This window comes from Arachis duranensis, chromosome 3 (genome assembly GCF_000817695.3).
Source record: "Arachis duranensis cultivar V14167 chromosome 3, aradu.V14167.gnm2.J7QH, whole genome shotgun sequence".
Lineage (NCBI taxonomy): Eukaryota > Viridiplantae > Streptophyta > Magnoliopsida > Fabales > Fabaceae > Arachis > Arachis duranensis.
The window spans coordinates 41,238,294-41,252,574 of NC_029774.3; the positions used below are offsets into that span (position 1 = coordinate 41,238,294).

Genomic DNA, 14,281 nt, shown 5'->3' on the forward strand with positions numbered 1-14,281 from the left:
TTGTGCTTAAGAGCTCTGGACACCTCTAACTGGGGACTTTAGCAAAGCTGAGTCACAATCTGAAAAGGTTCACCCAGTCATGTGTCTGTGGCATTTATGTATCCGGTGGTAATATTGGAAAACAAGGTGCTTAGGGCCACGGCCAAGACTCATAAAGTACCTGTGTTCAAGAATCAACATACTTAACTAGGAGAATCAATAACACTATCTGAACTCTGAGTTCCTATGGATGCCAATCATTCTAAACTTCAAGGGATAAAGTGAGATGCCAAAACTGTTCAGAAGCAAAAAGCTACAAGTCCCACTCATCTAATTAGAATTAATATTCATTGATATTTTGAGATTTATAGTATATTCTCTTCTTTTTATCCTATTTAATTTTTAGTTGCTTGAGGACAAGCAACAATTTAAGTTTGGTGTTGTGATGAGCGGATAATTTATACGCTTTTTGGCATTATTTTTAGGTAGTTTTTAGTAGGATCTAGCTACTTTTAGGGATGTTTTTATTATTTTTATGCAAAATTCACATTTCTGGACTTTACTATGAGTTTGTGTGTTTTTCTATGATTTCAGGTATTTTCTGGCTGAAATTGAGGGACCTGAGCAAAAATCTGATAGGATGCTGACAAAGGACTACTGATGTTGTTGGATTCTGACCTCCCTGCACTCGAAATTAATTTTCTGGAGCTACAAAACCTTAAATGGCGCGCTCTCAATTGCGTTGGAAGATAGACATCGAGAGCTTTCCAGAAATATATAATAGTTCATACTTTATTCGAGCTTAGATGACGCAAATTGGCGTTCAACGCCAGTTCCATGCTGCATTCTAGAGTAAAACGCCAGAAACACGTCACAGACCAGAGTTAAACACCAAAAACACGTTACAACTCAGCGTTTAACCCCAAGAGAAGCCTCTTCACATGTAAAGCTCAAGCTCAGCCTAAGCACACACCAAAGTGGGCCTCGGAAGTGGATTTCTGCACTAAGACTTATTTCAGTAAACCCTAGTAACTAGTTTAGTATAAATAGAACTTTTTACTATTGTAGTCTTGTCTTTTGATGGACCTTTAATCAATGTATGCGATTTTCGACCTTCATGGGGGCTGGCCATTTGGCCATGCCTGGACCATCACTTATGTATTTTCAACGGTGGAGTTTCTACACACCATAGATTAAGGTGTGGAGCTCTGCTGTTCCTCAAGTATTAATGCAATCACTATTATTCTTATATTCAATTCACCTTATTCTTATTCTAAAATATTCGCTGCACTTTAACATGATGAATGTGATGATCCATGACACTCATCATCATTCTCACCTATGAACGCGTGCCTGACAACCACTCTCGTTCTACATTTGATCGAGCGCATGTCTCTTAGCCTCCATTCCGAAAGATCGGAGTCTTCGTGGTTTAAGCTAGAATTATTGGCGGCCATTCCTAAGATCCGGAAAGTCTAAACCTTGTCTGTGGTATTCCGAGTAGGATCTGAGATGGGATGACTGTGACGAGCTTCAAACTCGCGAGTGTTGGGCGTAGTGAGAGACGCAAAAGAATCACTGGATTCTATTCCAACATGATCGAGAACTGACAGATGATTAGCCGTGCTGTGACAGAGCATTTGGACCATTTTCACTGAGAGGATGGGAAGTAGCCATTGACAATAGTGACGCCCTACATACAGCTTGCCATAGAAGGGAGTAAGAATGGTTGGATGAAAGCAGTAGGAAAGCAGAGATTCAGAAGGAACAAAGCATCTCCATACACTTGTCTGAAATTCCCACTAATGATTTACATAAGTATCTCTATCTCTATTTTATGCTTTATTCATCCTAATTTTCGAAAACCATTATAACCATTTGAATCCGCCTGACTGAGATTTACAAGATGACCATAGCTTGCTTCATACCAATAATCTCCGTGGGATCGACCCTTACTCACGTAAGGTATTACTTGGACGACCCAGTGCACTTGCTAGTTAGTTGTGCGAAGTTGTGACAAAGTGTGATTCACGTTTGAGAGCTCCAAGTCTTTGGCGCCATTGTTGATGATCACAATTTCGTGCACCAGCGATGATTGTCAGTAGTCACATACTGATGGTGTTCTTAACCATATCGATACATATGCATGTATAGTATGTAGTGAAAAGCCATATCTGAGATTTGTTCCCAAGTAATGTCAGGTTGTGGGATGCAAATCGATACATGAGCTCATTGCCTATGCTAGGACTAGACATGCATCATATTTGGTTGTGCATATTTCTGTGAATGTGTGTATGCTTTTGGTTGATTGTTTTTTCTATTCTTTGTTTGTTGAAGTTGTATCTGTTCTATTGCTTGTTTGCTGTATAGTAAAGAATAAAATGAACTTAACTGCTACCCCGACCCTACTAAGGACTCCCCAATTCTTACTCCCTCTTTTCACCCTATAGGTAGAGATGGGCAAACCTTTCCATGATCTACCAAAAGTTTCTTCTTACGAGGACCCTAATCTCATACACGTTTATATACTCCATGAGCCATCAGAGAGAAGGACCAAGAGAAGGACCATATGGTTGTTTTTGTATTGGCAACATCCTATGTAGCCACATTTGAAGACCTAGAGTGTCTTTCCCTCACTTTTGTGACCTTAGAGGGGACTAGGCTTATAAAGAGAATTAGACTAGCTTGGTTCCAGTTTAGAAATTTTTTAGATACGCCAGGACTTGGGATGTCATATGCGCACACGCGCGCGTGCACACACACACAAAAATATTATCTAACTATCCTAGGAATGTTTCCAACTGGATTCGTATGAGGTTGACGACGTTTGACTGTAAGCTTAGTTCTTTGTACATATTTGATATAAAAATGACCATGTTACTATTATTAATACTTGCTTTATTTGCTAGTCTTTTATAATTCTGCTGCATATGTATTTGAATTAATGACTTAACATTTTCAAAATAGAAAAAAATTACCCATAAATCGACAATATATTAACTACGATCAGGCTCATATTTATTAAATAATAGATAATAATTAGAAAGACAAGTCTAGCACTCAATTTTTGGTATCTAGACACACTAAAAATTGGACTTTTATAATTTGGTATCAAAGCAGTTTGTTCCTGTTAGAGCCTGGAGAATGGACTGAATCATGCATCACTGCATACTCTGTTATGTGTCTCATGTTGTTAAGGTATCCTTGAGATACATTTGGCATGAATTTCTATGAGCGCTTATTTTAGGAATGTTCGTGCTTAACTTGAGATATTAAGACTAATCACTTTAATGTTGATTGTTTAGTACAGATAAGACATCAATAGCTGCGAATAGGCATAGTAATCGGGTGAGGACTTTTAAATGACGAATTGGTACAGGGTGCAACTATCTTCATAACAGTTATGTCTTCCATGGCTATCGCTATGCGGGATCCGGTTGCTACGAGAAACAGACTGTTCTCTTTGTCAAGATGGCCTAAAGAAAATAGAACGCTTGCAGATGGATCCTTTCTGAACTTTCATCCTTAGCATTGTTTATATTCCTCTTCAAGCATCTTGTACCGTTTGATCTTGAGCTAGATTTGGGGTAATAATCAATCTTTAATTCATCAAAAACATTATCATTGACTTTGTTTGTCTATAATTGTGAACCTTGTGTTTCTTTGATTGAGTTGGAACTTGTTTTAATCTAACATATAATCTTTTTTTCTATTGTTGCTGTCAAAGTTCTTTGCCTCATATTTCTTTCTTAAGGTACGATTTAATTATGTTTCTGATACACTTCACTGTATCTATATATCATTATTTAATTAGAATTCTATTCAGCCTTCTGAACTCTTGTAAACAATGTCTGTGTTGTTCATCCTTTTCTTTCTGAATTTTGACTTCTTTTGCTTGAGTTTGAGTTTGTTTGGTGTCATATGTGATACCCTATTTTCCTCGGATATAGTTTGTGAACGCAGAAGGTGAGATCGGCTTATGTGTGATATCACAAGAAATCGCAAAAATTGTAGATGTGATGGGAAGGCTTTGCGAGATGGTTATAGATTAAGGAAGTGGTCATGTTTCATTGAAAACTCTAAACGTACACCGAGTTATTTGTCAAACCCCGAGTCTCATACTTCTGAAGTTTAATTTGCATTTAACCTATCCTATCTCTGGTTTTGTTCTTCATTCTACGGATTAGTTATTATTAGAAAATAACTCTAATCTAACTTGAATTCTTTTGAATCTTGAAAAAGCTATATTATTAGAATTACAACTTGAAACCTTTTCTCACAAATCATTAATTATTTAGACTTAATGTGGTACGTGACATATAACTGCATCATTTTTTGGGTTCTTAGGGTTTGTGTGGTTTATAAATAAGAAATTGGATTTAACCCTCTAATACAATTGGTTTATCAAGGAATTGACGGTTGGTTGAATTAGAGGAGATTGAATTACCTAGAAATAGGAATGCAATCACTTGGGGTTTGCCATAAAATTAATATTTGCACGATCAAGATAGTTGACATTGAACATTAATTCGGACATTTAAATATCTCCAAAGCCTTAACTCTATTCTCATACCGTTTCTCAACGATTCATTATTTGTTTTCCTTAATTTATTGCCTTTTATGTTATTCAATCTTCACAACTCTCATTTCAATTTGTCTAACTAGAACAACTAATCAACCATTGCTTGCTTAGTCCGTTAATCCTCGTGAGATCGACACTCACTTACCTAAGTTTATTACTTGGTATGACTCGGTGCACTTGTTGGTAAGTTGTGGTTAGAAATTCTGCACCAAGTTTAATCTAAAATTGCATATGAAAATTGCTCATTTCTTTGTTTAATCTAAAATTGAATCCATGATAAAAAAGAGTCAAATAACAAAGAAGACACCATAATTCTCAATGGCTCAATTATGGATCACTCTAATGTCACTTGTTGAAAATTCTAAGATTTTCTTAATCCTAAGACCATCCATATTAAATTATTAAGAAAAAAAATACTAGAGAGCGAAAGTGTATCTGAATTTGTAAATATAATTGAAAGAATTTAGTTATTTGATCTTTTTCAACCAAAGCCTTCTGTATCCCTGATAAGGGTGAATCACAACTCCTCTAATGAAAAAAAAAGCTACGGAAGTGGCTCTGATGTGTTGGGACCAAAACCCTGAAGTCATTATTTATATTTAAATGTGCCACTCATTAAACCCTGAAATCCAAATAAAATAGTATCTTTAATTTTATTTTTATTTAACTCTAAATAAAAAATAATAATAATTTATTCAATTCAATATTTATAATAATAAATAAGATCCCTATTTACTAAGTTATTTAATATAAAATAACTTAATTTATAATTATAATTAATATATATTATCTATAAATAAATTAAAAAATAATAATTTCAAGTAGGGAGTTACTATAATAATACTACTTGGTTCATGTACGAACAAGTAGCACTAGCATATGACAAACTATACCACAGCGAGCTATCAAAGGAAAGATTTACAAATCGTTATTTCGTATCCAATAAGTTAATCGCGATTTGGTGGTAATCCACACTAAATTACAAAATTGGAGTCACGTTTCACACTAGTAAAAGTAGTTAATAAAAATAGTTGATACATTTGCTTCGTATGAATGTTAATTTTAATTTCTTGCACACATCATCCTTTTGGTCTACAGGTCATTATAATTATTGAATTCAATTGGAACCCCAATGGATTGGACAACCCCCAATCCTAAGTACACAACACACCCACACACTCCTCACATATTTATCACATTTTTTTCTCAATTGCATCCTCTAGGATTTGAACCCTAGACCTTGAGGTGGGGAGAGGGGAGAAATGCCACTAGAGCCAAGGCTCATTGGCAATTCAATTGGAGACCTAAGACATTGTTTCAGTGATAAAGTAGGCCCATATATAGTTATATATAGAAATCTAAATCTAAAATAGGCCCATAGTATTTCAATATATACACCTACGTCAACATATCCATACCCGTCTCGTCTGGCTCCTAATCTATTATGGCCTATGATCCCTTCACAAGAGAGATGCATCCACATTTTTATAAGGTATATTTTATTCTGGTCTCCAATCGAGATCGGACCTTATATTTCACTCCCTAATGAACCCAACATCCTCATTGACAAATTAATTTAAATATTGACTTTGATACCATCTTTGATAACATCTGCAACAAGCTAGTCCACTCACTTATAGATATTGTCTGTTTGGCACTCCAAATCTTATAATTTTATTTTTGATGGAGGAATGCAAAGTAAATAATAGCAGCCCATTAAGCAAGCAAGACAGATAATGTAATAACAAGCAAAATCAAAATCAACCCAAACTTAGAAAGCAAACAAAGTAGATCAAATTAGGCATATATGAAAAGAAAGTATTAAAAAGCAGTCCATGACAAAAGCATTCCATATAGCAAGCAAATAAGAGCATAACCAACAAGGAAAGAAGATAAGAATGAGCTCAAGAATATGGTTGATTATGTGCAGTACATGAAGAAGAAAATAACAAAAACAAGGTCGCACGCTTGACAGAATCAAATTGGTGCAAGGACAAGAAGAAATCACAAAACAAAAAAAAAAATCTCCTACATTACTTTATTCTGCGTGCTGATCTTAACAACAAAAGTGTTTAAAGTTATCGATTTTATAAAGGATTTCAACTTTCTTCCCAAACGCAACTAAAATCTTCATGATGAACTTAAGATTGGCAAAGAAAAAATAAACTAGAAGAAGTCTTGACTATGATTATAGTTTTGATAAATTGGACTCTCAATAAGAGTGATTGTTGATGATTATGATGAAAAAGAAAAAAAAAATCTAGAAGTTCTAATTTCATATCCTGATCTGACTAATGGAGCAAGTTATAATATAGAATTGATAGTCCTTCTAAAAGTTCTTTGGCAATTCTTTATTATCTTGATATAAAGATAATGATAAATTTAAAGAACTTTTCTCAAAAGACCTCTTCTTTTCACGCCTAATAAAAAGCTAATAAAATTCGTGAAAATTTTACCATAGATGAATATATAATACGATGATAACCAGAACCTTAAATAAATTTATTGTTTAGACTTCACTCCTTTTTTATTAGTAGTTTGATTATTTTATTTGTTATTTGAAATTATTTTAATGTCGTATGAACTTGTAAATTGTGAATATATATTTTGATTTGTGAGTTAGACTGTGAATTTGTATTAAATTATGAATTTATATTAATTTATAAGTTGTGACTTATGACTTTTGACTGGTTATAATTTATATAAGTCATGGATAATTTGATTTTATTTGAGATTTATTTTATTATTTTTAAAACTAATATTTGTTATTAGATTTTTTGTATTTTTTATATTTTACTAGTAACCTCTAGTCAGGTTACGTTTACGATTCAACGAATTATGATTTTAAACTAATTTTTTAAATCAGAATAAAAACTATGAATTTACTATCTTAATAGTCAGAATTAAATTAGATAATATAAAATAATATATTTTTGTATAAATTATTTTTATTTTAATAAACGAGTTATAGTTCAAATAGCATAATTTTTTCATACTTACTTAAGAGATGTGGGTTTGAGATTTCTTATCTTTAAAAAAATAATTTTCTTTTTAATAATTTTAAACTGAGAATTTAGTAAAGAAAAAAATTTTCGATTCACTACATTGACCGATTAATTCGCATTAAGTTAACCCAGAATCCCAGATAAATCTCATACATATACCACTGTAATAGTGTTAACTACACACAAAATAATTAGAGGAGACCCTAAAAATAAAAGAATAAAATGCTCGGAAAAAAGTAAGCATGCAAATACTAAAAATTGTAGAGCTGGACTGCTCGAGTGTAAATTATAAAAAGAGAAAAGGTGTGAATTGGAAAGAAACATATAGCGAGCCTTCCAGGCTTGACTATTTTCAAAGGTTTCAAGCATTGGACTTTTGACTCAATACTTTTCCAACCTTCCCTTTCATTCCCTCTTCTCCTCTCATTTGGCTGCTTCTACTTTTCTTTTATTTCTCACCCTCCCATATATATTCTCTATCTCTCTCTGTCACACACTCTCTCTCAACATCCTTCTCATAATTCATGTCTTCTTTGCTACTACTACTTTTCAAGAACATATAACTTGGCAGGAACATACAAGATCCAACACAATAATAATTTCCCTGCTCCCTCAATCCCCCCTATATGCAGGTGGGGCTACTCTTTTTCTTTTTTCTTTTTTCACTTTTCTGAGTTATTCTTCATGTCATATATGTATTATGATTATTATTATTATTATTATTATTATTATTATTATTATTATTATTATTAAATTTCATTTCAACTGTTTATATACCCCTTGAAATTTTCCTCCCACAGTATTGGTAGCTAGAGATAGTGATCATCGCCCACTTCAATATACTTTTCAAATCACTTTCTCTGTTAATTATTTGATCTCTTCTTACATATTTCTCCTTTCATTCACACACAAGAGACTAACAGATAAATTAAATTACCTTAATTAATTGCCTTGCGTTGAGTTTTTCACCATAGGCCATATATAGTAATAATTAGTAACCAAAACATGTATTTTCATCATGACCTATTCATATATATGATTGTCTCCTTAATTAATTAGTCAGCAGAAACTTCCTTCATCAACTACTCTTCCACCAACACCATGATCAAGTTCATTTCCTTTTACTCTTTCTTTTAACTTTACTTGTTTAGTTTGAGACAAAAAAAACACATAATCATAATAACAATGCAAATGAGTCACTAGCATTGAAGTTTGTGTCCCAATGATGGAAGGTGTGTTCTTCCTGCCAGAAGTCGCCAGAACCGGTTATCTTCGCTCTATAGTGCAGTCTGTTGGCTGCGCCTACATTTGTCTCTGGTCCTTTGATCCCACTTCTTCTCCTAATAAGTATATACTATATACTATTAGTTAATTCCATTACTATATATATTATATATATATATATATATATACTTCTACTTCTACTGGGGAAATAATATAATTAATTAAATCAAATGAAATTCTGATTTGACTTGGTGTGGTTTCTTAATTTGCATATATAGTCGGTTGTTCTTCTTGGATGGTTTCTACAATAACGTCAGAAACAACCAACAAGCAAGCTCTTCATTGGGGAGTGTGGCGCAACAACTCTTTAATCAGTTCAGGACTTTAAGATTTGATGCAAATGATGAGTAAGCAAGCCTTGCTTATATATTTATATTTTAATGCAATTTGAGCATGCTTCTTTTTGTATATAATATTTAAATTCTCTTCTTGTATTTAATATTATTTATTATTGTTGAATGTTCAGCCGTATTCCTGGACTAGCTTTTAGGAACAACCGTCCGTACGTAGAGGTGCAGCAACCGGAACTTCTCAGACTCGCATGGACTCAAATACAAAAACAATTCTTTCAGGTACGTATTAATTACCGCATAAACAAAGTAGTAATAATAGTGATGGTGAGGACATTCATTTTTTATCATGTATGTTGACATACGAACTTGTGTTTTTTATGTTTTTGCAGGAAGCAAGGATTAAGGTTTGTTTTCTTTCCAAGAGAAACTTGAAATTCTTTTTGTTATTAAACAATCCATTAATCCATTGTTATCATCTTCATCACTTCTCAGACTGCTGTATTCATGGGGTGCAACAAAGGGGAAATTGAGCTTGGTTTCTTAAATTTGTCTCAGGTAATTAAGCACCCCAATTATATATTTACATATTATCAATGTAAGAAGAATGTCAAGTGTTATCAAAATTTATTATTTTTTATTATTAGTTAGTTATTAATGTTTAAAAATATAAAATATAATATAATATATTATTAGATTACTAGACTAAAAGAATTGAGTTAATGAGATGATATTTTTGTTCATATACTGAACCGAATTATTGAATGTTAATTAATTATTGTTGCTTCACAGGCTGAAATTCAAACAGCACTTAGCAGTTTGTTCCAGGAAGATTTCTCTTCTGGTCGGCAAATAATGGATCATCAGAATAATCCACCCTCATCATCTTCATCTTCTTTGAGATCATTATCCACAACAGCTGGCAGCCCTGAATACTCCTCACTCCTATTCAACATTCCTCCGGCCGGAGCTACCGCGGGAGCAATAGTACCTAACACAATGTCTCCTTTGTCATCTAACACACAATCAGCATTGCTAACTAATTACGTATTCCCGAGTCATCACCAGGAGATCGAAAACGAGACACTAATGAGAGTGTTCCTGAACGCTATATCACCACAACAGCATCAAAACTTGCCTTATAACATCACTGTGGTGCACCCTGAGAGTAGCGCTTTCAAGAGGTACAGGACGGAACCGGAACCGGGACCGGAACGGGCGCCGGAGAGTTTGCGGAGTAGGCAAAGCCTTATGAAGAGATCGTTAGCGTTCTTTAGGAGCATCAATGCTATGAGAATAAGGGAACGGATTCAAGCCACTCGCCCCTCTAGCACACAGCTTCATCATATGATAGCTGAGAGAAGAAGGCGCGAGAAGCTCAACGATAATTTTCAGGCTCTTAGAGCATTGCTTCCTCCCGGAACTAAGGTACCTACACAAAATTATTTGTTGGAATTTCTGTCATGATAATACATTTTTCAAAATTTTAAATTCATAGGACAAAGTTACATAGCTAAATCTCTAGCATATTTTATACAAGAGCTTTTTTTAAGATTTGCCTGAACTTTTTCTTTTCATTTTTATGATTTAACTTACGTTAAAAGATTTTTCTTTTAATATTAATATTAATATAACTTTAATATTTTTTTGCCATATAAGTTTTAACATGATGTCATGATATTAATTTTTTTTTAAATTTAAACAATTAAATAGAAGCTTATAGATTATTATACAAAAATATTATTTGTATACTAAAATAAATCATCATATATATAATATTTAATTTATTTTCAATAGATATTTTAGTGACGAATATTATTGATTAATTTTAGTGTATACTTAATATGTTGGTGATTATATTTTTAACCATTTCAATTGTGAATAATTGAAATTAATTAATAATTTGGAAGGGAAGAAAATATAATTAAAGCTTTATGTCTGTTATTCTAGCTTAATAATGTTGACTTTGTTATTGTTTAATTTGATTTGTTTAGAAAGACAAAGCGTCTATACTAACAACTGCAAAGGAGACACTGAGTTCATTGATGGCGGAAATTGAAAAGCTGAGGATAAGAAATCACGAGTTAGAATCACGTTTGCCTGAAAGCAGCAAAGAATCAAGCGCTGCCGATCAAGAAATTAGCAAAACTATGTTATTGGTGCCACCAAACGAGAGATTTCATGTTCAAATTTCAGATGTGCCACAATCATCATCATCATCATCGTCAGAAGAGAGAAGGGTGGATTTGCATGTCGCTTTGAGGGGGCAAATTTCTCAGATTGATGCGGTGATTCGGTTATTGGAGTTCTTGAAACTGGCTCAGAATGTGAGCTTGATTACCATGAGAACAAATACCAATAATGTTGGTCAAGGGAATAATAATTATATTAATCAACTAACATTCAGATTAAGGATTCTTGAGGTATGTTACTTATCATTCATCAAAATGCATGTGCTTATAGTAACTTGTTAGACAAATTCTGCTTTTGTTTAGGATTTTATTGCTCTTTCTTGAATTAATTCTGGTTTTGCTGTTGCTGTTATGCAAAAGTTATAGAAATATATATGAGCATTAGTTAATTATGATAAACTAACCTAGCTATTTCTTATAAGGCATGTATATAGGTTCCCACTTCCTGCATAGATTAACTAATTTAACTTGAATAAAATTGTGGTTCAAGCTAATTAAGTACATAGAATTCAAGATTTCAAAGTTGGTTAAACATTTTAGAAAAAGTTCTGATTGATTAGAATTAGTAAACTATATACATGCCTAGGTGTACGTGGACTGGAAATTATAAATAATTTCTAAGAATTTTAAGATAAGAATTTAAAATTTGAAAAATTATTTTTAATAAATTTGATTTCTAACAAAATTAAAATATCATCATTTTAATTTTTACATTTTTTTTGATATATTTAATTCTCATGAGAATAAAATCTTTATAATAAAATAATACTTAAACCACACACTCTTAGATTAGCCACATCATGAAACCTAATTATAAAATAATAAGTATTAAATGTGTTTTCTAGAAATAATTTTAATATTTTATTTGATTTTATTTTGTTCTTAATGTTTTTTATTTATGTCAAAATTATTTTTGATATTTATTTCATTTAAAATATTAAAGACAAAATTAAAAATATTTAGAGATAATTTAAAAAAATAAAAAATATTAGAAATAAAATTAAATATTAAAAATATTTTTTTATAAAAGAAATTGAGAACATTAGAAATAAAATGCATACTTTACGCAAATAATAATAAGAGAAAGACTCAAAGTTGGTTAAAATTTGTTTAAAATTTTTTAATTAGTTTGCTTCATTAAATACTAAGGAGATTATTTAAATGATGATATTGCATATCTTGCCATATAGTATTTTAACTTGTCATGTCATCAACATTTAATTTGTGATGTCAGTATTTAATGAAATAAATTAACGATATGACAACTTTTAAAATTTTACTAAATTCTAAATTAGTTAAAAGAAAATATTTAAAGGAACAAAAAAATATTCAAAAAGATAAAAAGCTTTCCTGTATAAACATAATGGTTTGAATTTTAAAACATTATGTAGTAATTGTTGTATATAAATTAAATTTTAATTATTTAGAGATTTCAAACAAAATATCGACTAATTAACATATATTATTATGTAACCAAAAAGATAAATATTATTATTATTAATGAAAATTAATTATATATTCAAATAGTGCAATGTTTTATATAGTTAATACTTAAAAGCAAGTTGCTCTAATAATAATAATAATAATAATAATAATAATAATAATAATAATAATGGAAAAGAAAAAGAAGAATAAGGAAGGAGCCTGGCAAATGCAATTTTCATTTGTCACTAGCAAGGTGGTTTGTGCTGATTATTTTGTCACCTTCCACGTTGATCCAAACTACATTTTCAATTCAAAAAGAGGATTCTATTTTGACAGCCATCAAACAAGAATCACCACTGATACATATAATAATCCATCACTTCTGTTTTCTACATATACGTTATGTTTTTCAAATAATTTTTTTTCATCAAATCTAACTTTGTTTTGACTAATCAACATGTCTCATCATTTTCCTCTTTGAAAAATTATGACTCATACATGCAGCCATAGCCACCGATAAAAAATAAATGAATATTTCTTTCCATTCATTTATACCAATTAAAGAACTCATTTCTAAGATATTTTTGTTTTATATTTAATTTATTTATATATAGTAAATATTTTATTTTGAATTATGTTTAAATTTATAAAAATACAAAAAACATAAGTAAAAAGAAGACAGATAAATATTTTATTAACGTACTAGAATAGAAAATATATATTAAATCAATATTTAGAAAAATGACAATTAGTATAAAAGAAATAGAAAAAAAATTGTCAACTGAAAAGTCAAAAAGACTATCCGAAAAGACAAAAGATATAATTTTCATAGAAAAAAGTGAAACTCTTGTTGTGTTGTGGAGAAGAATAATCAGCTCTAATATTATTTTGATGCAGGGAAGTGAATGGGATGTTTCTGCCTTCCAGGAAGCAGTGAAAAGAGTTGTAGGTGATTTGGCACAGTTCCAAGTTGACCATTAGAGCCTACAATAATAACCCTCACTTACATCAATACCATAATTCATGGATTATGATGCTCACTTCTAGCCACAAGTTTTGTGTAATATATGTTTTAGTTTCATAATTAATTGGTTTCATTGACTAATAATTTGACTTTTACGCTTACTTTTCTAATTCGGTTCATATTTATATTCTATAAAAAAAAATAAATACTATAATATTATTAGATGGATTATACATGTCACATGATGTGGCTAATTTTTTAGATATAAATTTTTTTTGGTGCATTTAATTATTAAATTTTATGATATAAATTTTAAAAAATATCATAAAATCTAATCATTGTGTATTATACCAAAATTTTATCAATATATAAAAAAATAAACGACATGATGTATCATATTTATCAAAATAATTACTACATGCACAATATAATCTTAAGATTTAATATTCAATATAATTAGCAAAGTAATGAGCTAGCTAAAATTTGTTAGAAAATATTTAATTAAAACGAACAAAGTGTATAAATATAAACAAAATAGTTAATTTTATATATCTATTTAA

The 14,281-nt window shown here is 31.1% G+C and overlaps 1 protein-coding gene across 1 annotated transcript; it reads left to right on the forward strand.

The window, feature by feature from the left end:
* The first annotated feature begins 8,286 nt into the window (after positions 1-8,286).
* Positions 8,287-13,918, forward strand: LOC107479037 (putative transcription factor bHLH041). The gene is made up of 8 exons (XM_016099185.3): positions 8,287-8,913; positions 9,069-9,197; positions 9,317-9,422; positions 9,533-9,547; positions 9,636-9,698; positions 9,933-10,568; positions 11,135-11,563; positions 13,655-13,918. Exons 1-8 carry the CDS (start codon positions 8,789-8,791, stop codon positions 13,736-13,738), a joined length of 1,587 nt encoding a protein of 528 aa, XP_015954671.1. The 5' UTR covers positions 8,287-8,788; the 3' UTR covers positions 13,739-13,918.
* The last annotated feature ends 363 nt before the right edge of the window (positions 13,919-14,281 follow it).

Coding starts and splice junctions, on each gene's coding strand:
- LOC107479037 (XM_016099185.3), top strand. CDS start 8,789: ATGATGGAAGGTGTGTTCTTCCTGCCAGAAGTCGCCAGAACCGGTTAT. Junction 8,914..9,068: donor CCCACTTCTTCTCCTAATAA/GTATATACTATA, acceptor TTGCATATATAG/TCGGTTGTTCTTCTTGGATG. Junction 11,564..13,654: donor TCAGATTAAGGATTCTTGAG/GTATGTTACTTA, acceptor ATTTTGATGCAG/GGAAGTGAATGGGATGTTTC.